This window comes from Camarhynchus parvulus, chromosome 2 (genome assembly GCF_901933205.1).
Source record: "Camarhynchus parvulus chromosome 2, STF_HiC, whole genome shotgun sequence".
NCBI classification, from domain to species: domain Eukaryota; kingdom Metazoa; phylum Chordata; class Aves; order Passeriformes; family Thraupidae; genus Camarhynchus; species Camarhynchus parvulus.
Genome location: NC_044572.1, coordinates 95,788,061 through 95,815,715, shown reverse-complemented (window position 1 = coordinate 95,815,715; position 27,655 = coordinate 95,788,061). Strand labels below are relative to the sequence as shown.

General features: G+C 37.0%; 1 protein-coding gene across 1 annotated transcript; it reads right to left on the bottom strand.

Moving 5' to 3' along the window:
* Positions 1-26,067, bottom strand: CD226 (CD226 molecule). Its single transcript, XM_030964260.1, is given in 8 exon segments — positions 1-24; positions 1,186-1,404; positions 3,528-3,637; positions 10,763-11,095; positions 12,693-12,728; positions 24,096-24,138; positions 25,853-25,999; positions 26,002-26,067. Coding segments are annotated over 8 exon segments (978 nt in total).
* Positions 26,068-27,655: the final 1,588 nt, after the last annotated feature.

The following is a 27,655-nucleotide window of genomic DNA, read 5'->3' as shown; positions in this document are numbered from 1 at the left end:
TCATGATGCCTCTACCACTAAACCCTTTCAAAAAAAACCCAAACAAAAACTCCAAATACCGTATCCAGCAACATTTTTACAAATGCTTCAAGAGAAAAGTGGAATCAGGTATAGGTGGGCCAGGCACACAGTTTGCAGTATGCTGACATAGATGATTATCAGCTGTCATGGTAACACCTTCATTTACCGGGATTCTGTCCTCAGTGATTCAGCAGATTTGTAAAAGGCCAAAAGATGCATAGATCCTAATTCTCAGGTCTGCCTTCTAGTTCTGTTTGTTTAAGGATTTATTTTTTGTCTGTTTGTTCAATTTCTGTGTGATTTCTTTTGTAGGTTTCAGCAGAATATATACGTATGCACACATACAACCACATATGTATGTGTATTGTTTTGTAAATGTTCTCAGTCATGCTTTCTTCTGCTTTGCACCATTTACTCATATACCTTCTATGTTCTCATTTATTCTTTGTGCAACTAAACCTTATAATAAATTATTAAATATAACCTGACAGTGACAGAGTCTTCGTGTTTTGTTTTCTTCTGGGCATGGGGGGAAATGAAGGGGATGAAGGACTCGGGGAGGAGAGCAGGGGCTGCACTTCAATTGCATCCCCAAAAAGAAAACACTGAAATTGCTGTGGTGAGTGGCAAGAAGCCTGTAAAACCACAAATCTGTCAGATATCAAGCTGCTGTTCATACTTTTAAATCTAGGTTCAAGGAGCCCTGATACATTTGCTTTTGTCAGCTGAATAGCACTGTTTGCCCAGCAGCAAAATAACACCTCCTGTGTGGAAAATCATGGGCATTTATTATTCCATAGAGCTCTCAATTTGAGATGCAAAAACCATGAACACAGACAACATCAAACACATTTTCTTTCTCACCCTGTCACATAGGCTTCTCATACACATAGATTTCTCAGACCAAATTAACTTTATGTAAACATATGCAGCTCCATTCTGCATGTTAGAGCTGTTCTAAAATTGATCCTTAAGAGTCCACCTACTAGTAAAAAATGTTTCTATTGCAGAAGGACAAATAGTCACTAATCCTGCATATGAATTAAGGGATAGGGTAACTCTGCAGGCTGCAATACAACACCAGCACAGCCAGGGTCTCGTCACTGTCCTGCCAAAGCAGCTCAGGCCATACCAGCACAGCCAGTTAGACCTTCCACATCTTGCCAACACAGAGAAAATAAAGTCTATTCTGTAAATAAAAGGCCTGTGCTTTGATTGCTTCATTCTTAAGAAAGAGCTTAATGATCTTTTCTTATGTTTGGGTGAGACGTTTTTGCAGCTGACATAAATCTCCCCTGTCTGCCTGAGTGATGATTCTTCTCCTCTTCTTTCTCTGCTCTGTATGCCATGAAAATTGGATCTTCCATAACTGTTAGAAGGAGGCTAGAATAACATTAAAAGGAAGAAAAGGAAAAAAAAAAAAAAAAAAAGTTGAAGGACTTTTCTCAAAGCAACTACTGCTTTGAAAAAGCAGAAAAGTTTTTCTTCAGATGCTGATTTATTATTGGGAAATATAAAATCATCAATAAAAATGGGGTTTTGTCTTCTTGTTTTCTGTGAATACATGTCAGATCCAAGTCATATGAAAAAAGGAACTTGCAGCTTGAATATGCTTCCCAGCTGTCTCACATCTGGCCCCTGGTAAAGCACCAGTGAAATGCCCCCTTCCCCTCACACACACTTCTCAGGTACTGACGCAGTCTCTCCTACACCCATCTTAAAACATGAATTATTCTGAAGCTATAGACTGTGCTAAGAATTAGTCATTTCATTAAGACAACTAAATTTTATAGTGCCTGGATGAACTGGTATGGAGGAAAGGTGGTTTCTGAAGCAAAAGACTGGTCCCTAAACCTGGCCGCTCCAGGAAGAGCTTCATCCCACAACAAACAGTGATCCAACAGTCAGAATGGACATATTTATCAGGACATATTTGCAGCGACGTTGACAATGGAGCTTGTCACTGGATCATACAGGAGTGAGATCTGAGAGGAGATAGGTAGAAAGGCAGAGTCTCACATCCACTGTGAAAATGGGGTCTCACATCCACCGTGAAACACTCACTTCCCTAAACACACCCCCGATTAAGGGTGTGAAGGGACAAGACAGAAGCAGTGAAATTTCAACTTCTAAATTTCAGGGCTTGAATAGGATTATTAAAGAAAAAAATAAAAAAGACTCAGTGTTCCAAAACATAGACTGCTACAATACACAAAAAAAGGAGATGCACTGAAACATCTATCCTAAAGAATTGTTGATAAGCTGAACTGGAAAAAACAGATAAGAGAAAGAGTATCATACAATATGATTTTTTGCCTTAGTTTTACAAGTTATGACTTGAGGAAAAAACAAAGACACAATTAATAAAAAGGCTATCAAACCAAAAGAGGTAATTTGTTAGTAACATAGACCAGAGTAGTCTCTAAATATAGCTGTAAAGCAGAAAGGGGTATTAATCAAAAAATAATTAATAATAGTAATCATATTTTTAAATCTTCAATTTTTCCTGTCTATATAGTTTCAGATTAGACTATAAGATTCAGGGGATATAAAGAATAGATACAGAAAAAAAAGAGCTTAATAAATATACAGGGCAAACCATGAGAAAACTTCATCTCAACAGGTGACGTTACCCAGATCTGAGTAGAGTACAAAACTTTTGATAAAGTGTCTGTGATCCTCCTCTTCTTTCTGAAGACATACATTTAGTCAGAAACACAGTGGAGGAAACTGCACCATACATGATAGTATAATCTAAAATATCTAATTCCAATATAATGCTGATATTGCTGACTTTCCCACAGAAACCAATAAATACAATAAAAATCCAGGTAGGCTTGCAAACTGCAACATGCATGAGATTAGTACTGTGTCATAAAACCCTGAAAAGGCCCTTTGGTTTGGGGAAACCCTAATATGTTGCCCGAAATTCCAGCAGCATCATTTATTGTGGTAGGGAAGGAATACATCTTCTGCTCACTACTTTTTTTCCTTTGAAAGAAGAGATTCTTGATCAGACCATGAGAGATATTTGCCAGGGAATACAGCAAACTTAAATAATGGTTTAAACTATTAATTTGGATCCAGCTGTAAATCTGGAACATAAAATCTGAAGACAAAAAATGCTAGAAGATGTAGAAAACTTCAAGATATCACCTGTCCTCTGGGTACAAAATAGGAATAGCAATGCCTAGATTGATGTTGTTCCTGACAAATCACCCTTAACACGTTGTTTCAGCTAATACCACAGTAAGCATTTAGCTGACAAAGGAATTTGAGTAAGCTATTTGTTTTCCCAATGTGAAAAGAGGGAAAAAATGCAGGAAATGTCACTTTTTCATAGGCTGTAGAACTGATAGGTTTTTTCAAGTTTTAAATATTGGTGAGAAAATTCAATTTTTTACATATACCTTTTTTTTATGGTTCTGAGGGGGATGGTAGGATGAGCCGTTAACACATCCATCCTTACCTGCTTCAGTATATTATAAATTGATTTGGTTTTCCACTTTTTTGTGATAAGCAGTGGCAATGCAGAAGATCAGTAGGAAATCTAACACCAAAACAGCAGCAGAAATCCTTTCAGCTAGGTAGGTAATAAACCATTTGTGACCCCAAGCTGCTAAAATATGACTTCAATAAATAGAATTGGTAATTTGTAAAAATATAAATCAACATGAACTTTTTGTTACAAACTAAGCTTAAAAATCAATGATTATATAAAGACATTATTCCATGACAGCTCATGCTCAATATTCAGACTTTACAGCAATTTCCTCATTTCTAAAAAGCCTTTGTTATGCTGAAGCAGCTCTTAACAAAGTTGTGACTGGGATGACCAAAGGTGACTGAACACAACACAGTGGTATGAAAAAAAAAAATAGCTATACTTTGTATAATCCTTTTCTATCTCCTTCCCTCCCCGGTGAGAAAGCAGTCCATACATAAGTTTCTCAACATATGGTTTATAAAAGTTCTCAGTCTACTTAAGAGAATGTTCTTGGCTAACACAAAGCTGTGAGGAGTGGCTGACACCCCAGAGGGTTGTCTGAAAGCTGCCCTTCAGAAGGACCTCAGTGGGTTGGAGAGATGGGCAGAGAACTGTCTGGAATCCAATAAGGGCAAATGCAGGATCCTGCACCTGGAGAGAAATAGCTCAACACACACCAATACAGGCTGGGGCTGATCTGCTGGAAAGCAACTCTGCAGAGAAGGACGTGGGGGTCCTGGTGATCAAGCTGTCCATGAGCCAGCAGTGTGACCTTTTGGCCGAGAAGGCCAGTGGGATCTTGGGGTGCATTAGGAAGAGCATTCCAGCAGGTAAAGGGAGGTGATCCTGCCCCTCTACTCAGCCCTAGAGAGGCCACATCTGGAGTGCTGTGTCCAGTTCTGGGCTCCTCAGTGAAAGAGAGACATGGAGCTCCTGGTGTGGGTCCAGCACAGAGTAATTGGTGAACAAGGGGCTGGAGAGTCCCTCTTGTGAGGAAAGGCTGGGGGAACTGGGCCTGTTCAGCCTTGAGAAGAGATGACTGAGAGGAAACATCGTCAGTGTCACGGAATCACAGAATCAGCTAGGTTGGGAAAAACCTTTGAGATCATCAAGTCCAACCCGTAAGTATCTGAAGGGACGGTGCCAAGAAGATTAATGAATCCAAGCTTTTCTCAGTGGTGCTAAGCAATAGAACAAGAGGCAATGGGCAGAAACTTATGCACAGGAAGATCCACCTGAACATGAGGAAGAACTTCTTTACTGTGTGAGTGCCCAAGCACTGGGACAGATTGCTCAGAGAGGCTGTGGAGTCTCCCTCACTGGAGATACTCACAATCTTGTGCTCCAGGATGACACTGCTTGAGTGGGGAGGTTGAACCAGTTGACCCACTGTGGTTTCTTCCAACCTGGCCCTGTGGTTCTGTGATTGTAAAGGCTGTCCCATAGGAGATATCAAACAATCATTCAGTATTTCCATGGGCAGCGAGTTATTTTTCAGAGTACCAAGAAGAGCATCTCAGTGCTCAAGAGATTTTCTGTTCACTACTGCACACAATGGTATCAGTTATTTTCTGCTCTAATTAAAAAAAATCTGTTTTTAACAAAAAAAAATTCACAAAAATTTCTCCTGTTATCATCCATCTTTTTTTAATCACCTAGTATTGTACCTGCCTTGATGACAGACATCAGGAAACCTGTCCCATTTTTTCTAGCCTGAGTAAAAAGGCTTTCTTTGAAAATGGCAACCTAGGCAGGAAAAGTTAAACTTATAGTAACTTTGCTTGAAATGCATTGATTTCTTTGGAATGGAGTCATATCTTCAAATGAAACCGAATAACAACCTGTAATAACTAAAGGTAGAGAAAGACAAGAAAATGGCTTCAAGGTATAAGCCGATTTATTCTTATAGTGCTCAAGTCTGGGGTGAGGTAATAGTTATATTTTAGATGAAAAGCATTGGAGAAAAGAACAGAGGTAATATTATCAAAGTCACACAGGCAATCCGCAGCTCAAACTCTCAGCTATTCATTGGTGAATGGGAGCTAAAATCTGTCTTCAGGTGTACTCCCTCTTTAATGTTCTGCTCACTCTACAATGAAATCACAGCTGCCCTGAAGTGCTTCCATTGGGGTAGACAAGTTATGCGCTTACTTCACAGGCAAAGGAAAGCAATCAGTGTCATTAATGACAGTAATCCCAGCCAACCAGCTGCTGAACCATCACTAGATGGCTTTCCTCTCCAGGATCAAAAAGGTTCACATCTTCTTATCTGGCTGTCCTGAATTCCACATGAGACTTGCTCAGGTACGCCTCTTTAGTATTAATGTGTTCCTTGGAAAGGTACTGATTACAGAAGAGTCTTATCCTTGAGTCCAATGCTATTTTAATGGAAAGAACAAAGAAAGAAAATTCTCTCAGAAGTTTACACTGGTGAAGGTATGTGACACTATAGAGAAGGCTGCCTGATAGCACAAACTAACACCTTTTGTGCTATAACCATGTATGAAGTCATTCCACTGCAGAATGTTTTCAGCTCATGAGTACTTTAAATGACAGGATGGTTCATATACCTACCTCCAAATTCAGAAAAAAATATAATGTCTTTTTTTACCAGCTGTTATGCTACCCACCAGAGAAAACCGGTGTCTGTGCCAGGGAGTACTTACAGTAATTTAAAAATCCTATAATTAACAAGGGAAAAAAATTTAAATATTTTATTTGATTATCATCAAGGATGGGCAGCTCTGGATAGAGTTGCAGATTTCAGCAGCATCCCCACCCTTCAGTTTAACTGCTCCAGACTTCATTTTTTTTTCTGAAGTTTCACCTTCAGCTTTATCAGGTCTTGGTTATAATCTCCGAGTTAATGAGTTTGAGACCTGAGATTATCAGCTCTCAGTTAAATATGGATGAGAAAAATCATTAGATTATTTTTCTTTTAACTAACAGCTGAAGCCCATGTGCCTTTTCTCATTTGAAGTGAGCAAAACCTCCCTTAGGCATTTGTTTTCTTTAACTACACAAAACCTTTTGTAATTACTGACTTTAACATTCCAGTCAAGATTTTGCAGAAACATGTCAGAGGCTTGTCATGTGTCTCTTTAGTTCTTATGTTCTCAACAAAGGTGTTACGCTGACAGGAGGTTATTAAGTATATTTTCGGCATCAGTATAATTTCTGTCAAGTATTAGTATTTCTCTGCAAGTTTAGGAAATTTTTTTGCAGGACACATTTCAACCTTCAGTGCACTAACTTTGGTTTTTGAGGAGGAAGCACTGATGGGCCAGAGAGTTGTCTTAGCAAGAGATTCAAACTGTTCTGTCAAGACCTTCATGTATTTTGTCACATGCCTTGCTGGACTGGCATGTATGGTATCCTAGCTGGGCATCACTGACATGGTTTACCCCATTGCTGAAAGGCAGAAATCTGGAATGAATGTATTCAAGCCGAGGGAATGGTGGTTGGTTGTGTGGAGACCACAGAGATGGTTTGATACCTAGTATTCATACTGAATGACTTCATGAAGGAAGAAGGAAGGTAATTTCACTCCTATCCAGGATCTCCTCACCCCTTAGTGCAGTTATCTTCTGTCTGTTTCCCATGGCCCAGAAGCACTGCTGTCTCCTTCCAGCTCTCAAGGAATGTATCATAAACCCCAGCAACTATAAAAGTGCTTCCCTACTTTTCATCTGGATGTTAATGAAGATTATCCTACTGTATTCAGCCATGGTGTGATCTCACCCTGAGCACTATGTGCAGTTCTGGGCCTCACAAATTTAGAAGTAGCTGGAGGTATTTGAATGTGTCCAGAGGAGGGCAATAAAGCTAGGGAAAGGCCTAGTACAAACTGTAATGTAACCCCCCTAAGCATGCATGTAAATAAAACCACTAGCCCATTCTTCAGATCTAGTGGGACCACACAAAAACACCTTTCTGTTTTACTTTGCCTAAGAGAACTTGCTACCCTTCTTTCTGCTAAAGTGAGAAAAAATTTATTAAATCTCTGAAAAGGTCTGTGCCTTCAGGAGGGAATAAGTACTTCTTTTTCAGCCCTGCTAATTTTTCAGTCTTTTCATATGACATGTCCTGTTCTTTCCCAATCATCTACCAAAACAATATGTGGATTGCAAGTCTGCTTCCTTTCTTCAAAGACTGTCTCAAAAAAAAAAGCATGGTAAGAAAAGTGCAGAAAATGGGTTCAGATATGGAATTTGGTGCCATGACTGACCTCCAAATTGCAAGAACTTTTAGAAGGAGAGATATGGTGAAGAATACGTCAGAAATTAATCCAAAATCTCTTTTACACATTGTATAAATGTGTAATATTCATCTGTTTCTGTAAGAGTCATCCAACAAGAACTACGCTACTTTACAAATATATTGCTTTAAATGTTCCAGGTTTTGAGGTGAAAAAATATATGCAGAAGTCCAATTTAACCTGTAAATTCCTGTTTCTGGAAAACAACAGTCGCAATATTTAGTGGGATAGAGTGGATAGACTTAGTAATACTGAATTAATCTCATGGTTTAATTTTTGCTAGCATTCAAAAACATTAAATGCAGCTTGCTGACTTTTACTGATACAGCTACAAGAACTGTTTTCATGATGCTTGAATATCTATTCCTTCCTCTCTCCCTTTTTTCTTAACAAGAATTCCATGCTGTTTTCTCTGCAAAAATTCATTCACCTCTAGACAAGAAACAAGCTGCTTCTTTCTACCATACCACCTCTCAGAATCAGCAGTTTTTGGACTGCCAGCTCTTCTGAAAATAATCCTGTGCTCTTAATACAGCCTTTCACCTAAGATTCCTGCTCTTCAAAAGTTCTTGAGCTCCTCTCAGCAACAGCTTAAAAAAAAAAAAAAAAAAAGGGTTCTTATCTTTTTTCTTACTCTCTCACTCTCTCAACCTAAAACCTAAACAGCAGCTCTCCTGCTCTCCTCCCACCTTCTAGACTCAGTACTTCAAAATAACTCTGGAACTGGATAAGGCGAGAAGAATCGCTTCACCCATGCAGAATCACACCAACAGGCTTAAAGCGTTGGAAGAGTTTGGTAGAAAATCCGAGCTGGAGCGTGGCTTAGCTGTAATGCTAAGCCAAAGAAAATGACATGCCTGAACTTGTAGAATATACACAAAAAAAAAAATAGTGCAGCAAGTTTCTGGCAGTAGTTTGTTTAATTCTAGCCACAACTGTTGGGTCAAGCAGAGTAAGTCACTCATGAGTTTGTGAGAGACTTCACTGTCTGTGGCACAGGGTGCAGTGGGAGCTCATGCCTGACCTGCTGTTTCTCTCCACTTACTGGTTTTCCATATCACACCAGAAATATTGACTGCATCTTATGAAAAAGTTCCAAATGTTGAAGAGAAATAATAGGAATTCCTTGATATTTCACTTTCTTTGAAATTAATGAAGACTCAACAAAATGCACATAATAATACAGGGTGAAGGCTTAAAAGGGATACAATGGAGTATTTTCTGAATCATATTGTACTTCATATTTTTCAATGTTTTCATATTCTTTTCTCCAATAAACAGCCACAACTATGCTACTGTTGCTAGGACTAAAATCAGAAACTGAATTTGTTTCAAGAGCAAAAGAAGCATGGCAGCTAAACCCTCTACTTTTGGAGAAGAAATATTTTGTATAGGTAGAACTGGTCATTCTGAAGGTTACTGTATTTTTTGCAACTATATGTTTTCATTTCGGTGTTAGAAGTACTGCACTTGGGAGTAAGAAGAATATATTTCTATTGTTCCACAAATAAGACATGTTTGATTACATCAATATAGTCAAAATTTTGAAATTTGAACGTTTAAAATTATTAGAGGTGAGGACTTTTTGTCCTGTTTCCTGTATTTTTATCACATTCTGCTCATTTTCATGGATTTTTGTGGTCAAGTATTCAAAGTAAAGCAGGTCATCATGGGTTTTTTCCCAAGCATATTCTCCTCTTCACAATTAACCATATCAGAGTTTAAACTAGAGTTTTACTCTGGAGTTTTAGACCATGCCACAGCACTGCCAAACACTCATGTATCACCAGGAGCAAGGACAGAGCAATAAAAGCTGGACCAAATGCTGCAACAGAAGAGGGTCTGAGGTGGTGCAAGGATCCGATCTTCAAAATGCATTCTATTTCTATAGAGAAGAAGCAAAACCAAGTCTTCTTTTTTCTGGGGGGTGGGATGGGGGAAGGGGGTCATAACAAAAAATAGAAATAAAGGTGGAATTAAACCCACAGTTTGAGAAATTTCAAGCGTCTATGTGTTGGGACATGTAGGTCCCACAGTAAGCAAGCTGTGACAATAGTAACAGCAAAACCTAGAGAGCTTCTCAGCTTTCCATGATGAAACCCCTTACCTGAATAAGGTGGAGCCCAGTTCACAAATTTCTACATGACAAATACAACTGTGAGTGTGGTATTTGCCTTTGTTGGAGGACAGGTCTCATCCCCAAGGCCCTGCAGTACAATGTGCTGATGGAGAATTCTCCTTGTGCCTTCTTTGGCAGAATGCCCACCTCTTCCTGCAAGCTCAGGCTCCCCTTCCAAAGTATCTCCTTCTTGTAAGTCATGAGGAGCAGCTGAAGGAATTGGGGTTGTTTAGCCCAGAGAAAAGAAGGATCAGACCTTATCGCTCTGTATTATCACCTGAAAAGGCTGTAGTCAGATGGGGGTTGGTTTCTTTTCCCAGGCATCCAGTGACAGGACCAGAGACCCCCTGAAGCTTCACCAGGGAACGTTCTGGTTGGACACCAGAAAAAGGTGGTCAGGAATTGAAACAGTCTGCCCAGGCAGGAAACAAAGTCACTGTCCCTGGAAGTGTTCAAGAAACAGCAGGAATGATTTAGTTCACAAGATGGTGCGCAGTCAAAGTTTGGGCTTGATGATCCTGGAGGTCTTTTCCACTCTAAATAATTCCATTCTATTCTATTCTATTCTATTCTATTCTATTCTATTCTATTCTATTCTATTCTATTCTATTCTATTCTATTCTGTGATTGTTAATATCAAAGTAGTTTCTCACAAACAGGTCTAAAGTCCTGCAAAGAGATCAGACAAGCTAAAACCCAGCTTATTTTTGAGAAAAGATTTATTGTTAACTTTACTATCTTTTCCATTCTGCTAATTGGAATGTGGTATTTAAATAAATCCTTACTTGTTAGTGAAGAGTTATTTTATTTGTATAAAAGTGCTAATGCCTCAGAAGGTCCTATTTTGAAAACATTTACCATTTTCTCCTTTACTTACCAGGCACAGTAAAATTCATCACATAGTTTTTTTTTCTCCCAGCAGCTGCATGGAAGTACATCACAAAGTCAGAGGCTGTAATGTTTTGAAAGACAATCCTGGAGTTTTCCTGATCAGAGCAATCCACTAGTGTGCATTCTTTGAAATCTAAACCAAAGCTTTACTTTCCTGATGAGTTGCACAGAATGACAAAATCTACCCAATCTGCTTTAATCCTTTCCCACATCGCTCGCTGCACTGAATCTCCAATTTTATCAAGGCAAGTAAAAGCAACATTTCGTCCTGGCTTGGTAAACATGGGATTATTTTGTTTCTCAGACACTTCAAATTCATCTGTTGAAAAACACAAAACCCAGCAAAAACCTGCTTATAATTAATTCAAGGGAAGTTTAGTACCACAATTCCAGTACAGCAAATATTAATGGAATTGACTTACAGCAGAATGATATTGAAATAATTTGAAATGCTGAAAAATATAATTTATACCTATGATTTTATTTTTGTGCACGTTTAGACAAAACAGTCTTTTTGGAACTCTGAGTCTGTGGTGACATTGCAAGAAGGCTATTTCTGTAAACTTTGAGTACATGAATGTTCTGTTAACAGTTTCAGCAAATATTCAGCAGCATAAATTATGGGGCAAATCTAATTAAACTTGGCGTAATCTTGTTCTTCCTTCACACTAGTTATAATAAGAAAATGGTTTGATGTGACACTCAGGACATGCTTTAGTAAGTTATGTTAAAAGACATTTCAGCCTAAGAGCTGCAATTCTCCCATTCACAAAACTCACAGCACCTAAATTAAAAAAAAAAATCTTATCTATTCATACATTCTACTTGAGAAACAGTCTGTATGGTCCGTCTGTGGTATGAAAAAAGACTTCCAGACAAATTCAAGACTTCAACAACATAGAAACCTTAGATATATCTTAAATAATTTTGAGTAAAATCCCTTTGAGTTATTGTTTTTATTAATATAATTTACTGTTTTCTACCTAAGAAAATAAATGTTTAAAAGTCTGCAACAGAAAGACTGTCAACTTCTCTGACATTCAGAGCCACTTGATTTCCAAAGTCAGCTCTGTAATGCCTGTATCTCGTAAGCTAGGATGAGCACTGTCACCTTGCTGAAGAATTTGATGTTGGAAAAGACTAATGATCACACTGTTTTTCTTACACTGCAAAAGGACCAATCTTTCAAGTTCTTCAATGAGATTTTTTTTAATTATATGTTTTTAAGTAAGAAAAGTCACTATAATGTATTTTTAATGTGTTTGTCTCTCTCTGTGGCAACAACTGAAAGGTAAGTAGGTTACCTAGGAATAAGTGATTCCATTCATGTTGACAGGATGGAGACTCCATTGTGGGAATCTGTAACTTCAGAGAGCCTCTCAGTCTCTGTGAAACAGAGAGTGAAAAAGTCTCGCCTACAATTTTTTATCAATGGAATATAGCACAGAAAAATTACATTCCCTCTGCCTTTGGAGACCTGAAATATGATTAAAATGTTGAAATGTAGAAAGACAAAAGGAACACTGTCTAATGAGTTTACCTAAAATAATTAATGAAGAACTTGAAGATCAGTGTAGACTGCAATCAAGGAGACTGAAAGTTAATGACAGCCAAGGACAGAAGAGAGATAAATTCACTAAACCAAACAGAAGGTATAACAGAGTGAAGCTAATTAACTCTTTACACAGCTTGCCAAAGACAGCTAAATTTCTATTAGTGAAGTTGACTGCAAAGGCTGGATAATCATTTAAGTTATCATGAAAATTCCAGCAAGAATTTACTCATGAAAGTCTGAGTATTATTCAAATTAGACTGAATGACTGCTATGATGGGACTCTACATTTACAAAATGGGTTCCTTAAAGTGCATTCCCTCAAAATTCACTACATTAAATCAGGTTAAATTTTTTTATATACCTTGCAGATACAGATCAGCAGATTCATTCAGATTTGCTAGGGAAGAGAGGTAAATGAAAAAGTGAGTAAATGAAAAAGTGATCAAAACCCATCCTCTCCCTGAAACACTATATTCTTAAAGGTCAGATCCTTTCCTCAGACCACTAACTTCCTGCAACAGCCTGGTTTACAATAAACCACATATTCTTGCCAAGGAAGTGCCCTTCACTGTGCAATCTTTGCTCTGGTTTTCAACCAGTAGAGAAACCTTACTGCTGCCCACATTCCCCTCAGGAGCATTGACATCTCCCCATCTTCTCCTAGGTACTTCCCTGCTGTCCTAATTTTTTCATTAGAGCGTCACCCTGAACTCCAGGTGTTTCTCCTATGTAAACATTCTTAATAGGGAATTTTGTGTAGGATGATGCTACCTGCCACCTTCCAGAGCATTTCCCCCTGACCCAAATGATAGGACCTTACAACAAGCAGCGTTCTTCCCTACTGCTTTGCCATATATTTGCTAGAAAATTGTACATTGCACATATGGTCAACTGGGAACAAAGAGATAAAACATTTCCACCAAACAGATGAAAATCCCTTCTGCCTTAAAATTTATTCTGTATTAAAATGATCCTGTGTTATATTTGCCAAACAATATATCCCAGTTGCTTGATAGTATATAATATTACATTGTAATATACTATAACAGGTACATTACAAAGCTAAGGTGACCTTGCAAATTCAGTGAGGATTTTCCATGTAGAAATCTTGATATAACTGTATAACTTGCATACAAATAATAAAAGTTTTGTTAATAATGAGAGCAAGGTTCAAGCAGCCAAATTAAAATACAAACACTTTGGAGACTCTTGGCTGCTCTACTCTCTATCATGACCATTTTCAAACACAGACACCATGACATTATTTTTGTTTCTTTATTTGTTTGCATATGTATTTTATTTGAATATGTGCGGCAACATGCACGCATTTTCACTCTTGATGAATAATGTAAATATCTCCCCTATTACAATATAGTACCTTGAACAACTTATATGATTATATAAGGCACAAACAATGGCAAATCAGGCCTACGTCGTTCTAATTAAATCTTCTAAGTACCCTACAGTATTCCAGGCTTTTGTTTTAAGCAATTGTCCCATTTTATTTTGACAGCAGCATCAGCATAGTTCTTTCATCCTCCTTCTCCTCTGTTCAATCACTTACTTTATTTAGCACCTTTCTAAACACAGTTTCTTTGCTTTCAGCCTGGTACATGTGGGATGAAAACCTCCCTCTCCCAGAAACCCTTCTACGGGAAAAAAGCACACCCACACTCCTTCACCCCTGCACACACACAGCTCCAGGTGACATGCCACGTGTGAGCTTTTCAGAAATGTTAAATAAAAATTTATTGTTTCACCTGATAAAAATAGACTCTGCCTTCCTGCTGCTCATGGCAGACGCTGCCACTGCTGTCTGCTCTGCCCATGGTCACATCATCTCCCTTGCTGAACAGAAAGTAGGAGGAGGTGACAGCACTCAGTATAGGCCCATAGGCCTCTCCTTAGAAGAGAAGTGCTCACATGCTTGTTATCCTCCACCAACCTCTTTTGGCAGCATGTTATCTCATCATATTTTGCCTATGCCTATCTGATATTAGATATTTAAAGAAAAGAAAAATACAAGATTTCGTATTTTTAAAATGTATTATCTTTCAATATTTTTCTTGGAAAGCAATAATTTTCTTGGAAAGCAAATATCAGGAATATAGAGGCATAGAAGAGTGTAAAGGAACTCTCTGAGATTAAAAAAAATCAAGCAAGTAAACTGAAATTCTGTGGCAGGGAAATAGTTGAAGTTGAGAAAATCTTCTGAAGGAATAATAAAATAATGGTATAATTTCTCCCCATCCCTTCCTGCCCTTGCTACAAGCACTTAGAAGTCAAAATAACTCTTATGTGAAAGTTTGGTCCCCATTCATTGGTAGAGATTTTCAGACTTTTTCCATTTTTTCATGTCCACTTCATTTTTGTTCGGTTTGGGGTTTTGTTTTTGTTTAGTTTCTTGTTGTTGTTGTTTTGGCCTCTGATAGTATCAGTTGATACTAGAATCAGAGATTCTTTCATTCCCTTAAAAAGTACTACCCTCTATCAGAAATAAGTAATGATCTCAGCAAACTTTTCAAAACTGCAAAGCTATCTCAGCTCTACAGCAGAGCGAGGTTCCCAAGTGCCACTCAGTTTGCTGAAGCTCCACACACAAATAGTTTTCTTCCCCTGCTTGTAATAAGCAGTGACAAAAAAAAAAAATTGCACACGAAAAGGAGGCTTAAAATTTTAGGAAAGACAAACTTTCTTTGGGGCTCTTTTTTTCACCAAGAATATCAATTTTCAAAAGAGAAAATATTTTGAGTGACCCTTTCACCCTTCCTGAATAGACTAAGGCATTATATTTAGCTCCTAAACTAATGTCTTCCAACTGTATTAGCACATACTACATGATTTTAAGTTTTTAAAAACACAGGTTCACCTCTTTTTTTTCAGTTTAAATGGGTTACTGACACCAGTTCTACAATTAGACCACAAACCGGCAGTACTGTTGTGTTTGAAGAATGCACTTTACTAATAATAGCTGTTCAGATCATGAAAGTTGAAATGAAAGTATTTATACTCCTATATCCTTAAAACATCCCTTTAAATATATATTAAGTTATATTGTGAAAAATTTGGTGACTTTTTGTGTAGAAATTATTAATTCTGCATTATACACGAAAAAATTGAGCACACAATTATAATTCACTTGCCAACTGCAATTTATATATATTTTATTTTTGTTGATTTTTTCCTCTTGCAAGCTGAACTTTAGTTGCCTAGAGTGCAAGGAAAGGGAGAAGTCAAAGAGAGGGAGGGAGAAAGAGTACAGTTCTAATAAGAATGAGAAAATCATTCTCTCTTCAGGTATAGTTATGAACTTCCAGCAATGAGAATTGGGTTGCAGGGGAAGAAGTCATCTCTTAAAATCATATAGAGCACTATGACAAGATTTACATATAGAAGGTCTTGAAGATCTGAGAGGTCAGATTTCCAGACTTTGCTCCCATCCAGGAATTTCATTGGTTCAGGATTAAGAGAATTTTACCAGCAGCAGGAGCTAAAGGAGCTGACAGGAGTTAACACGGCATGCTGTGCTCAGCCTTCACCTACTGTTAATGACCTGTGCTGTCTCACAGGGGGCAAAAGGGAGAGAAATGCTATGACACTGCATACTGTCTGTATGCTGAGATGCTGCATGTCACAGCCTGCACGTGTGGGTGTCTGTGTGTCTGTGCGTGTGCGTGCACATTTGTGCCCAGCTACTCACACCTGACTCAAGGCTCTTCAGGGATGTCCAACAAGCAGAACAGAGGATGGCACAGTTGAAGCCACAAAGAAAACAGGCAGGGGAGAAGGGAAGAGAAAGGGTGTGAAAAATCAGGCTGGATCCTAAGGGTGACTACTGGAACCAGTGTTTCTCAAGAGTGAAAGCCACAGGGGTCAAGGACAGGGTACAAACCCAAGCTGCCCAGCCCCAGAATTGTTATATGACAGGAGTGTAGCATGAGGACAAGCTATGGGCAATTTGCTGTTTTACTTCTCAGATCCTTTGAATGCATTGTTTTATGGGCTGAAAATATACTGGTGAAGAAAGAAATACCTAATTTGTTTCATAATAAGTTTGTTATGCAGCTTGGTATCCTGTAGGAAAACAGAAAAAAATCAATATATCATCACTATTTTTTACCAGAAGTTTTCTTCACATTTCATTTTGTTCTTATTAAGTTATAAATTCTATTCTTGTCTTACAGGCCAGCTGAAAGAGGTGTTCATCATTAGAAATATATGCAGCTGCAGAAGCTTTTGCAGATAGGAATATTTCAGACATTAAATAGTAATCACCTGCTAGTGATTTCCTTTAGAGTATATGGAAGTTTAAATATCTGAATCTGTAATTCCTTTTGTCCTCCACTTTTTATCTGCCTATGTTATTTCAATAAGTTAACTTGTATTTCCACAAATAAAATATTATTGCATCTGTCCTAGACAAAACTATCTCCTTAATTGTGAATACTTTAAAGCTGTCGCTGTAGACTTTCTATTTTCCCATGCAATTCCATCCTGTGATGATTTCCAAATTGCATTATCTCAAAATTTCATCCATCACATTTACTATGTGGGAAACAAAAAACAAAGTTACAAAACTCTTGGATCTGGATTTAGCTACTGGGTGTCACAGTGGTTATGTTGGGTAGTAGACATAACACCATACTTTATTTAAATTGAATTTCCAAGTGGTGGCTGCAGTGGCATAAAATTATGGAAGAGTAGCGGACAAGATGAAGTATTTTTGGCTTACAAAGGTAGCAGAATACTTGCCCTCAAAAAAAATTGTTTAACCCGTTATATTCCACTTGTGCCCTCTTAGCATTTCCCTGCTTGTGTAGGGATAATTGGAATGGTCACCCTTGTACCCGGTTTTCTTGTTTTCAAGGTGTTTCTTGTCCATATAGTTGCACACCTTTCACTTGTCAGCCCACTTCCTTGCTCACATGTGGGTTGTCATCTCACTTTCCTATTGCAGCTCCCCTCACCAGTCTGTTTCCAAGGATGCTTTTCTCTCTGACCACAGGTAGATCCTGTCTCTTTCTAGCATTCCTTGATCAATAAAAGAGCCCATGGTGATTAAAGGTAACTTGTTCTTGACACCAGCCATGCAACGCAGTCCTGGCCATGGACTTGTCCTTCTCTTCCCAGGACTTTTCCCTTCCTCAGCAGAATGAAGAAGAAGACACCACCTAAGCTTCTGTGTCCTTGATCACCATGATGTGCTCCAGATCTCTCCTGGACTGATCTTTGGTGTACATGTGAAAAAGCAGCAGGGCAAGCCTCAGCAGTCTCACTGCAGCACCCTGAGGTCTACCCTGGCAGCAGCAAATCTCCCCAGACAGCAGGATGTGCCAGCAGATGAACAGGAAAGACGTGAGGGACATCCCCAAACTATCACAAAACAGATAAAGGTCAGGTAATAGCCATAGCAGCCATCTGACACATGTTCATCAAAGCAGTGCTTGTATGGAACATATAAAATACGCCTTCTCATTTTGTCTTACTTTGGTAAAAACACAGCAGTCCTCATGGGTACTGAATACTAATTTTTTTTCCTTAACACAGCCCATTCCAATGCAAACAAAGTAAACAAGAGTACCTAATAGCATCATTATTCTTAGTAACTAACTGAATGTTCAGAATGTTAAGAATTAAAAAGAAAAAAGGGAAAAAAATGTTAAAAAACCTCCCCAGAGATGAGTAAAAGGATCTGGATTCTCTGACTGCTAGCCAGATAATATTGAAAATGTTATCACGTTTTCTGTTTGCAAAAGACAAATTTTCTCAGGTATGTCAACAGAGAGTTACATACAAGACAAAGGAGACATTTTTCTGCTTCCTTTGGAAGTGGTAAGACCTTAGATGGAGTAAACCTTCATACTATTTATCTTATTAAAATAAGGTTTTACACAAATGGGAGAAAATTCAGATGAGAACAAGAACTGGTTAAATTTAGAATCATGAACTGAGAAGAAAAGCTGAAAGAACTGTGTTTGTTTGGTGCAGAGGTATCACAGAAGCATAGAATCATAAATGTCTTGGGTAGAAAAGGACCTTAAAAATGGTTTAATTCCAATCCCCTGCAGTAGGCAGAGACAAATTCCACTGAACCAAGTAGCTCAGAGGTCCTTCCAGCCTCGCATTGAACATTTCCAGAGATGGGACATCCACAACTTCTCTGGGTAAAAAAAAATTAAGGATGAATGCTGGTAACATGACACTTTCTTTCTTTTTTTTTTTTTTTCAGAGAACAATTAATAAAGTCATTATTAGCCAAGAGATATCTAGGTTAGATATAACAGGAAAAAAATCTCCTTGTAAGGTTGGTTACGTGCTTGTAGTATGACCTCCAAAGAGTTTTATGCAGGCGTTTCCAACGTGGGAATTCCTCAAACACATTAAGGATGTGCTTCTCCTGCCTCAGAAGGCAGAGATGGATGAAATTAATTTGGAACATCTCTTCCAGCCTGAGTTTTCCACAATTCCATAACTGCTTTTGATCTAAGCTTTTCCGTCAGAAAGGAAGAGGGAGATATCTCTTGTACTCCCAACAGGGCTGGCTTGGTTTCTTTCCATTTAACGTTTTATAGTGAAGGGGCATCCAATCTTTAGTTCATCATAAAAGATAAAAAGTAAGAAAAGCAGCATTTAACAGGTCAATAATCACAGCAGAAGTGTGAAAAAGGCATCTTCACTTGTCTCCATCTTCTTGCTTTCTAATTAGGTGCTGACAATGTGGCTGACACCGTGTAAGATACAGAGATAATTCTGGCTCTGGGGAGCTCAGCATCTAAGAGCCAAAGAATGAAGGTCCCTCTGGATTAGTTCTTGCTTCCATGTGCTTTAAAAGTCTGATAATTTTTCACTGTAGACCTATGAATCACATTCTAAACTGAGACAGAGATAAATAGAAAGCAAGTTATTTCAGGTGAATAGGGACTTGAAAAAAAAGCTATGCAACGTGCTGCTTTTGGCAGGCAGAAGAGCATTAATATAGAAGTAAGTGCTGAGTGGCATGGATATCATCACACTACCAAGAATAGAAAAGCTCTGTCTCTGCTATCACAGAAGAGGTTGATCACTCTATTTAAAAATTTGGAGTACTTCATGGTACATCTGGCATTTAAATACTCTATTAATGAACTTCCATTCTTATTCTGAGTTCCTAGCAAAACATATCCCCTGAGAAAATGGTCCGTTTCCACTGATTGACAGAAAGAACAATTCACCCACAAATTAAAAAAAACCAAAACCCCAAAACCGAAAATTCCCAATTCAAGAACACAAAAAGAAAAAAAATAAAAGGAGGCCCCATCCCCCAGTCCCCCAAAACCAACAAAAAACCCCAAGGAATTATGCTAGTCTGATTAATTCACACTATGGATATAAAAGCCACTACATCTAAATAATTTTTCCAATTCTACTCAGAGTATTACATGGAAATTTTAGAGTCAAACTAACACTATTTTAACACCTAACCAAAATAAAATTCCTGAGAAAATAAACAGAGTTTTCCAAATATATAGAAATTCTTGTTAAAATTAACAGTTCTGAAAAGACAAACACAAACACAGGACAAAAATATTCCAGGTAATTATAACTTAATTTGTTTTTAATGTAAATAAACATACAACACCGTTCTCCCATAAAGGCCAGTTTTTAATTAGTTTATATATCATATAATTTTTCACTACTGAAGACTTTCAACTTTTACACCACAAGATGCGTATCAAAGGCATGGTGCATAGTAGATCAATATCAGTTTATGATCTCTCAAATGATGTTTATTATATTTTATATTTTAAGTTAAATTGTATTGTAAATTTGCTCATCATCAATTTTAAGATTTCTGATCCAATTTTAGTTGATTGAGTTCTGCATCACAAAGCTCTTTGCAAATTGTTCAGTCATTTCTGCTTCTGTTAAATTTGAAATAATCAATGTTCCAATTACATTTCAATGAAAACTTCAAAACTTTTAATTCAGGGCCTACTGCATTTTGAAGCAATGCAGCCTAGAGAGCTAACTATTAATAAGGCCAAGAGGTTTTGGAAGGATGTGTGAAGCACATGAAGCCAGATGAACTTACCAGTACTTCTCAACGCAGCATGAGTCAGAGGATAGTTTTGGTTGTGTAGGAGGCATTAATGCCATGGTCTGGAAATGGGAAAATTATTGCACTGAACAGCAGCTGACAAAGAAAATCTTCATGCTTTCAGTAAGGGCAAGGTAGAAAAGGGTAAGATTAGCATTAGCTATGACAATAGGAAGTTCTAACCAAGCAGTAATGGTACGTGATGTATCATCACAGATATGAGAGTGCAAGAGGAAGAAAGTTTTGCGTAGTTTCTGTACAAGGAGCTTAAAATATATCTGTCAAGTTCAATGGAGCCCTGGACCTGGAAGACATTTTGCATGTCAATTATCACTAATTTATTTTGCCAGACTGGGAACAAGACAGGAATACACTTCAGGTTTGAGAATTCTTAAGTTCTAGATGCACGGATATTAATGGAAATCATATTTTTAACACAATATTTGTCTGTTGACATCTTAGCTTTTCTGTTTATACACCCTCATTATAATGCTCCATGGAGTCAAGTACAGCTGAAGAAAAACAGACTTTAAGGTAGATATGTAGATGACATAAGAAAACCTGAATTTCCTGGCCAGAATAATTCCTTAAACTCTTTTTTTGTAGATTGATACTTTATTCATACTTTTGACAAAACCATCACAGATGAGTATCTTTCGTACTGATGGCTTTAACAGAGCAGAAAAGAACCAAAGGACTAAAGACAAGTCTGGAAAAGGATAAAGTAAATAAATGTATCCATACCACAAGTGGCCAAAGGTAATCAAATACTGGACAAACCAGATAAAGACAGTGCACATCATATAAAGAATAAAGGAATTTTCCCAATACTTCTTCCAACACTTTCATAAGTTAAAGTAATTTAATATTTCCTTTTCATGTTCTAAAGACTGTAGACATATCTTTTCTCATATCTTTTATCATATCTTTTCTCACGTCTTTTCTCATATCTTTGCTCACATACATTTCTTTGCAAAAGTTAATAGTTTAAAACAAAAGAAAGAAGAATTGCAGGAATTCTTGCAGCTGCTTTGCTGCTGTTGGATACATGTCTGGCAACTGGTGAAATGTCACTGTTTTTTAATGTGTTTTGAGTGGTCACCTGAGATGAAAAGTATAAGATGTACCTCCATACAGCCCTGTCCAAAGGACTGTCCCAGTGCACTGCTCTCTTCCATTTGAAATTTTTAAAAAATTAAAGTTTCAATATCTGCAGCTTCAAATACCTTTTCTTCCAGTCAGCAAGTGCATGAATTAACATCTCTTCAATGATCAACAATTCCTGTGTGACGTCTTCAATTGTAATGCTTCTTCTCTTAATAGTGACTTCAATCTTTGCTCTCCTCACATTTTATACTGAAATTGGAATAAGTCTTCAGACATACATCCCCAAGCATTGTGCCTAAGAAACTACAGATCACTTTTAAACTGTTCATTAAGAACGATGGAATAAAGATACTGACTATTCTTACATAATCAGTGTATCTTAGAAAATATGTAAAGAATTTTTCTCTGAAAGTAAGTGTTTTGTCTGCTTAGTGCAGAAGGATTAGTGACTCATATAATGCGGGAACATTGAGGATAAAAAAAAGTCCCTTGAATTCAGTTCTGAAAACTGTTGGATATATGCTCACTCTGCAAGGAGGAGAAAGAAAAAAAAAAAAGAAGCCTCAGATTCACCCAGCTGGCAAGTATCTTCCTGTGGGATAACTAGAGTGTTCTTTACCCATTCATTCATGTGTAAAAGAGGCAGCACAAACTCTCAAGTTCTTCGCAATTATGGCGCAGGATTTCAGCACTGCATCCACATGTAAGAATATCCTGTAGCTACATAACCTGTCAAGTTTCTGATATAATATCCTGAATATTATTTCTTTTCTGTCAGTCTGTTTCAGTAACTGCTTCAGTCACTGGGCATAAAGAAAGCACAGATAACATTGTGCAGTCTGCAAGAGTTCTCTCTCACCTCTTTCACAAATTCCATAGGAAACCTTCAGCCAAAATTCATGGCAAAAGGAACAATATATGTCTAAGATTTTTATTTTATATTCTGATAAATCTCCAGGACTAAGTTAAGACCAGATCTAGTAAAAAAAAAAAACTCTATCTCTAGAATGATTTCATCAAAAATTTAATATAACTGGTGATTTATCACCAATTCTAAGGTCTTCTATTTACCAACCAAGAGGACAGTACACCAAGAGAAGATCTCTGTAATGAAAGTTATAGTTTCCTGTATTTCCTAGGATCTCAGGTCCTTATGCCAGCTCAGCCATCATTATTCTTCTTTTTCCTCACTTTTGTCCTTGATTGAAAAAGAACTATGTTCATCCCACCCAGACCATGGATGGGTGAATTGCTGTTCTCTGACCAGAGACTGAACCACAAGAGTCCTAAGGAGAGTTTCTCGAGTATTATTTTGACACCTCAGCCATTATAAATCTGTTGTGGTCTCTTATTCATTCGATACATCTTTACCACACCAGAAATAGAGATATTGTCAAAACACTAAGAAAAATGTGCTAAATGTTTTTCAAAAACCTGATTTCCTTATTCTCTTTCTGTTTTTGTTTTGAAAAGCAAGTCATGATTCCCAACCTTTTTTAACATCTCGATCTTGTAGTGTCAGGGTTTTGTTACCACATGACTTTCTAGATCTAGTGGCGCTGCTGTCACCATTAGATACACCTTGAAATCTTTACTCATTAAGGGTCAGCACTCAAGGATTCGAACGATGCAGATCAGAATCACACTAAATTTACTCACTTTGTATTAGAACTTTTAAAAATTTTACGAAGCACATGGGAAAGCAGAATCAGACTCATGATCTCTGTTGATTACCAGGAATGAAACTTTAGAGGAACTTGGAACAGACTGAGTGCAGAAACATTCATTGTTTTGCAAGACAGTAAAAGTTAACCCAAGATACTTTATTCAATTTTATGCAAATGCCATCAGATATGATTGACATGTGAAGAACATTTCACATTTAGTCTAGTTAAGAAATCTTCATCATGAGCATAATGCCATATGGCATTATTTCCATTTATTTCTGCTATTTCCTTTCAATGAAAATTTTGAAAGCCAATCATATATTCTACATCTATAGTCTGCTGTCAGCTTTCATTGAAGTATGCACTGCAGATTCCTCAATGGCATAATTACCTGCCTAAGTTGGTGCAGGAATGTCTCTCTGTCCAACAGTAACAGGTCATTATAAATAAATCCTAACAATTTTCAATGCCTTGCTGGCATGATGTAAATTATAAACCAGGCTTCAGTTTTGATTGACACAAACACCTTAATAATACCTACTTAACTTCACTGTGCCAATTCACAAAGCAAGCTTAAATTTCATCTTGAATATATGAAAAAGTTACACAAAAAGTTGCATGCTTTTACAGGCGCACACTTCACAACTTTAGCTCAGCCAATCAATATTTAAACTAAAAGCATGAATTACAAAGCATTAGACACCATGCAAATCACAAGAAACAGAAATTAGTCTATTAAATTTTTGTTGATTAACTGAAGAAGAAATGGATTTTGCAGGGAGTTGTTTATTTGTCTGGCGGACTGTAGATAAATTAACACTTTTAGAAAAGTAATGCCTATTGGGAATCAATAATCAACATATAAGTCCAACCAAAAAAAACTACACTGTAATTGGAAAAAATGTTTAATTACCTATAAAAGGATCATTCTTGTATGTTGGCCAGATTTCTTTATTCTATGAAAAAAAGAAACCTTAAAAAGCATTCAATATACCAGGACCCCAATTATTTTTATGTGAATCTTTTAGAACAAGATTCATATACAGTAAAATATGAGACTAACACTCAGCTTTCTCAATACACTGATCCTGATCCAGGAAAGAAAACACTTTAAAGATGAACATCCATGTCCAAATTTTACAGTTTGGAAGACAAAGAAAAATATGTATCTGGTGTCAGCAGCAACCTGAAATACTGTCTACATGGATGTGAATTTTACTGTTTATTTAGTCTCAGCAACATGTCATCCAGGAGTTACTGACAAAGGTGCTGGTAAAGTAAGATAAATTCTGACAGAAAACAGTTCTACTATGACTACTTCATAAATAAATACATTCTCTAGAGTCTGGTTTTAATAATATATTTAATATGCAGTGTAGATTAAAGCTGTAATATTTATCTTTACTGGCAATGCACTCCATTTTCCTCAGATCAGATCATGTTTATACATATCTATCAGGAGCTGAACAGGATTGTTCTCAGAAATCTTGATTCTTTAAATGGAAAAGGATTAATTTCTATTCAAAATTATTCCCTACCTTTGTAGTTGATTTAAATAAACATACTTGAAACATGAGGGGTTTGCTGTTGATTAAGGTTCCATTTTTAGAGTGCTCAAACCAAGAGAGAAATCCCACATGCTGAGAACACTGAACCCTACAGAATAATTTCCAAAAAAACTTTCCTCTGGTATCTAATCCACTCTTTGTTTGGTTTACAGGGTACTCAAATCTGTAAGGTGATTGCCTAATAGAGGTGCTGGACAGAAGAGGATCACTCCGCATGAAGGTGACTGCCTTGTTTCTTGCATCATTTCAGATTAACTCTAGCAGAGACATCCAGGAACAAACAGCTGGTATCAGTGCTGCCTTGGCCAGAAAAAAAGACTACAAGAACTTCCACATCTCTACTGCATCTAACTTCCAGAATTATATAGAAAATGGACCCATTGTGTATAAGGGCTTTGCACTGCCAGAAGTCAGGTGGGGTTGAACCAAATAAGAGATCTGTTTTTCCTGCCTTTCAAATGTTAGGAACCGAAATTTCATTTTGATCTTTTATTTCCTAGCTGGGAAATACAATCAAATGTTGAATGACATCTATTTTCACTTGGGGAATGGGAAAGAGGGGTATAATTTTTCTACATTGTGACTACCAAATCAACAAAACAATAAGACCAACTGCTTATCTTTTGAAGGCTATTCTGTCATATGTATATAATGATTCTTCTAAGTTTTTAGTTTTCAGTAGATCCATATTGATTAGGCACGCATGGAAAATTACTAGAAAAGAGTTTTTTCTCCTCTTAGTCATAGGAGTGAAAGGGAAAGCAAATGGGATGAGTGGTTAGGTAATTACAGGGTTTTTGGAAAGTACATGGACAGCTACACTGAAAGTACATGAACATAGACAGATCTTTTTCTCTCCTTCTTCCCTTTTCTGTTTTTAAAAAAAAAAATTCTCTTAAAGAAAAAGTTGGAATACCAGATGCTCCCTGAATTGGCATAGATTTCTGTCTTGCATATATCTGAAATTTTTAAAAAATGAGATATTTGATGACCTGAGTAATTTCCATTACCTTTTTCAAAATTCAATCTGAGTTAGTTACAATGGAGAAAATGTTGGTTTTAATGGAGACCATCATCTTCCAAAGTGCTCTTGATGAAGAGCATTATTTTCAAAATAAATTCTTCTATTGTATTTGTCTTTGATATGTATGCCATAGATTGGATTCAAGACAGCTGTATTTTCTCTAAGAGTTACATTAAGTTTCATCCAGGATGTCTGGATTATCACAGCTTTTTTTTTTTTTTTTTTTTGATTATGCACTGAATTTTCACTTTCTCAGTAAGCTTTGCAGATGAATCTGCAAACTATGCTTCCATGTTGGCTAATGCACACACAGAAAATCAGTTTCAGTATTAACATAACTGAAAATTAAATTCATAGAGAAACCCAGAAAAAACTTTGGTAACACTACAAACAAAACACTGCAAAAAAAGTTTGCTGAAAAAAACCCCAAAACCTACAAATCATTATTACTTTTAATTTGTGAATGTCACTGAACTGTTAAAATTTGTCCAAGCCCCACTAGTGATTTTTGATTATATCTGTTGTGATATGATAAAAAACCAAAAGATGCTAACTAGGAATAAGATTCCACAAAGCTGCAGGCCAGTAATAAAAAGAACTGTGTAGTCCCTTTCAAAGAACATGGAATCAGTGACTACAGTGTGACATGATTTTATTCAATCTCTGCACATCTAGTGCCCCCCTGACAGGATATTTTCACTTTTGGAATATGAAAAACACCATGTGCTTCTTACTTTCATATTCTGAGAAGCACCAAGTTGGAGGCCTCAGCACAGTTGCATCAGAATTTGTCTAAATTCCCACAAAAATCAATCTCAGAATAAAGTTTTCATTACCAATGAATCTATTGCAATATGCATGGATACTATAATATCTGATGAAGCAGGGATCTTCAGGGTTTGTCACCAGAAGAAAACATAATTTACCATGTTATGTATCCAAAATGGACTGTTTTTTTTTCAGACACCACAGTTCAACATTTATCTATTCTTCAGGGATTAAAATAATCTAAAGAGAAGATAAAACAGTTTCTATAGGTCATGAATTGGTGACTGGTTATAAAAAGTAACATCTTAAGGTCAGAGGATTTATTTGTTATAATATGTCATGAGGTATTATTTTGGGATCAAAATTATGCAGCTTGAAAATTCGTGTTCAAAGGTGTAAGAATCCTGAGTATTCATGACTCATGTTGAAATTTGTCAAAACAAGCCTCACTCTTACATTTTTAATGGATTTTTCCTGGGACAACTTGAAAGTATTTTTGCACTTCGGCAAACCACATTTTTGTGGAGCTGCTTGAAGCTGGAACAATATGACTAATTTGAAGTCAAAAGTAAGCTGGAATCAACCCATTAAAATTCTCTAATGAATAAATAAGTGTAATCTGAACAAAAGCTGACAACAGAAGTTAATATTTCAGGTGAATAATAGCCTGCACAAGCTAGAGAAGGACTCATCATCGCAGCTGCTCGAAACACCTTCCACAATGCAACAACCTGACTGGAAATCAGAATGTGCATATACTTATCTGTACCAAACTAGGCATCTTTTAGGATGATACAACATACAGTTCTTTGCCAATTTAAATGATTCTACAATTTCAATTTTTCCAATGACTCCATTTTGCCACTGTAATTCCACATTGTTACAGTTACACCTATTTCTACTTCACCTTACCAACAAACAGAATCCACCAAATGATGAACAAGGAAATTCTACTCTATACAACTTTCTAACTCAAAAAGCTGTACTACCTGAATTTACTTTTAGAAACAAATAAAAGGTAATATACTTATATAAATATACGATTAGTACTGTGTCTTTTTGTCAAAATTTAGAAAAACTTATAAATGTTACTCTTCTCAATCTCTTAAACTG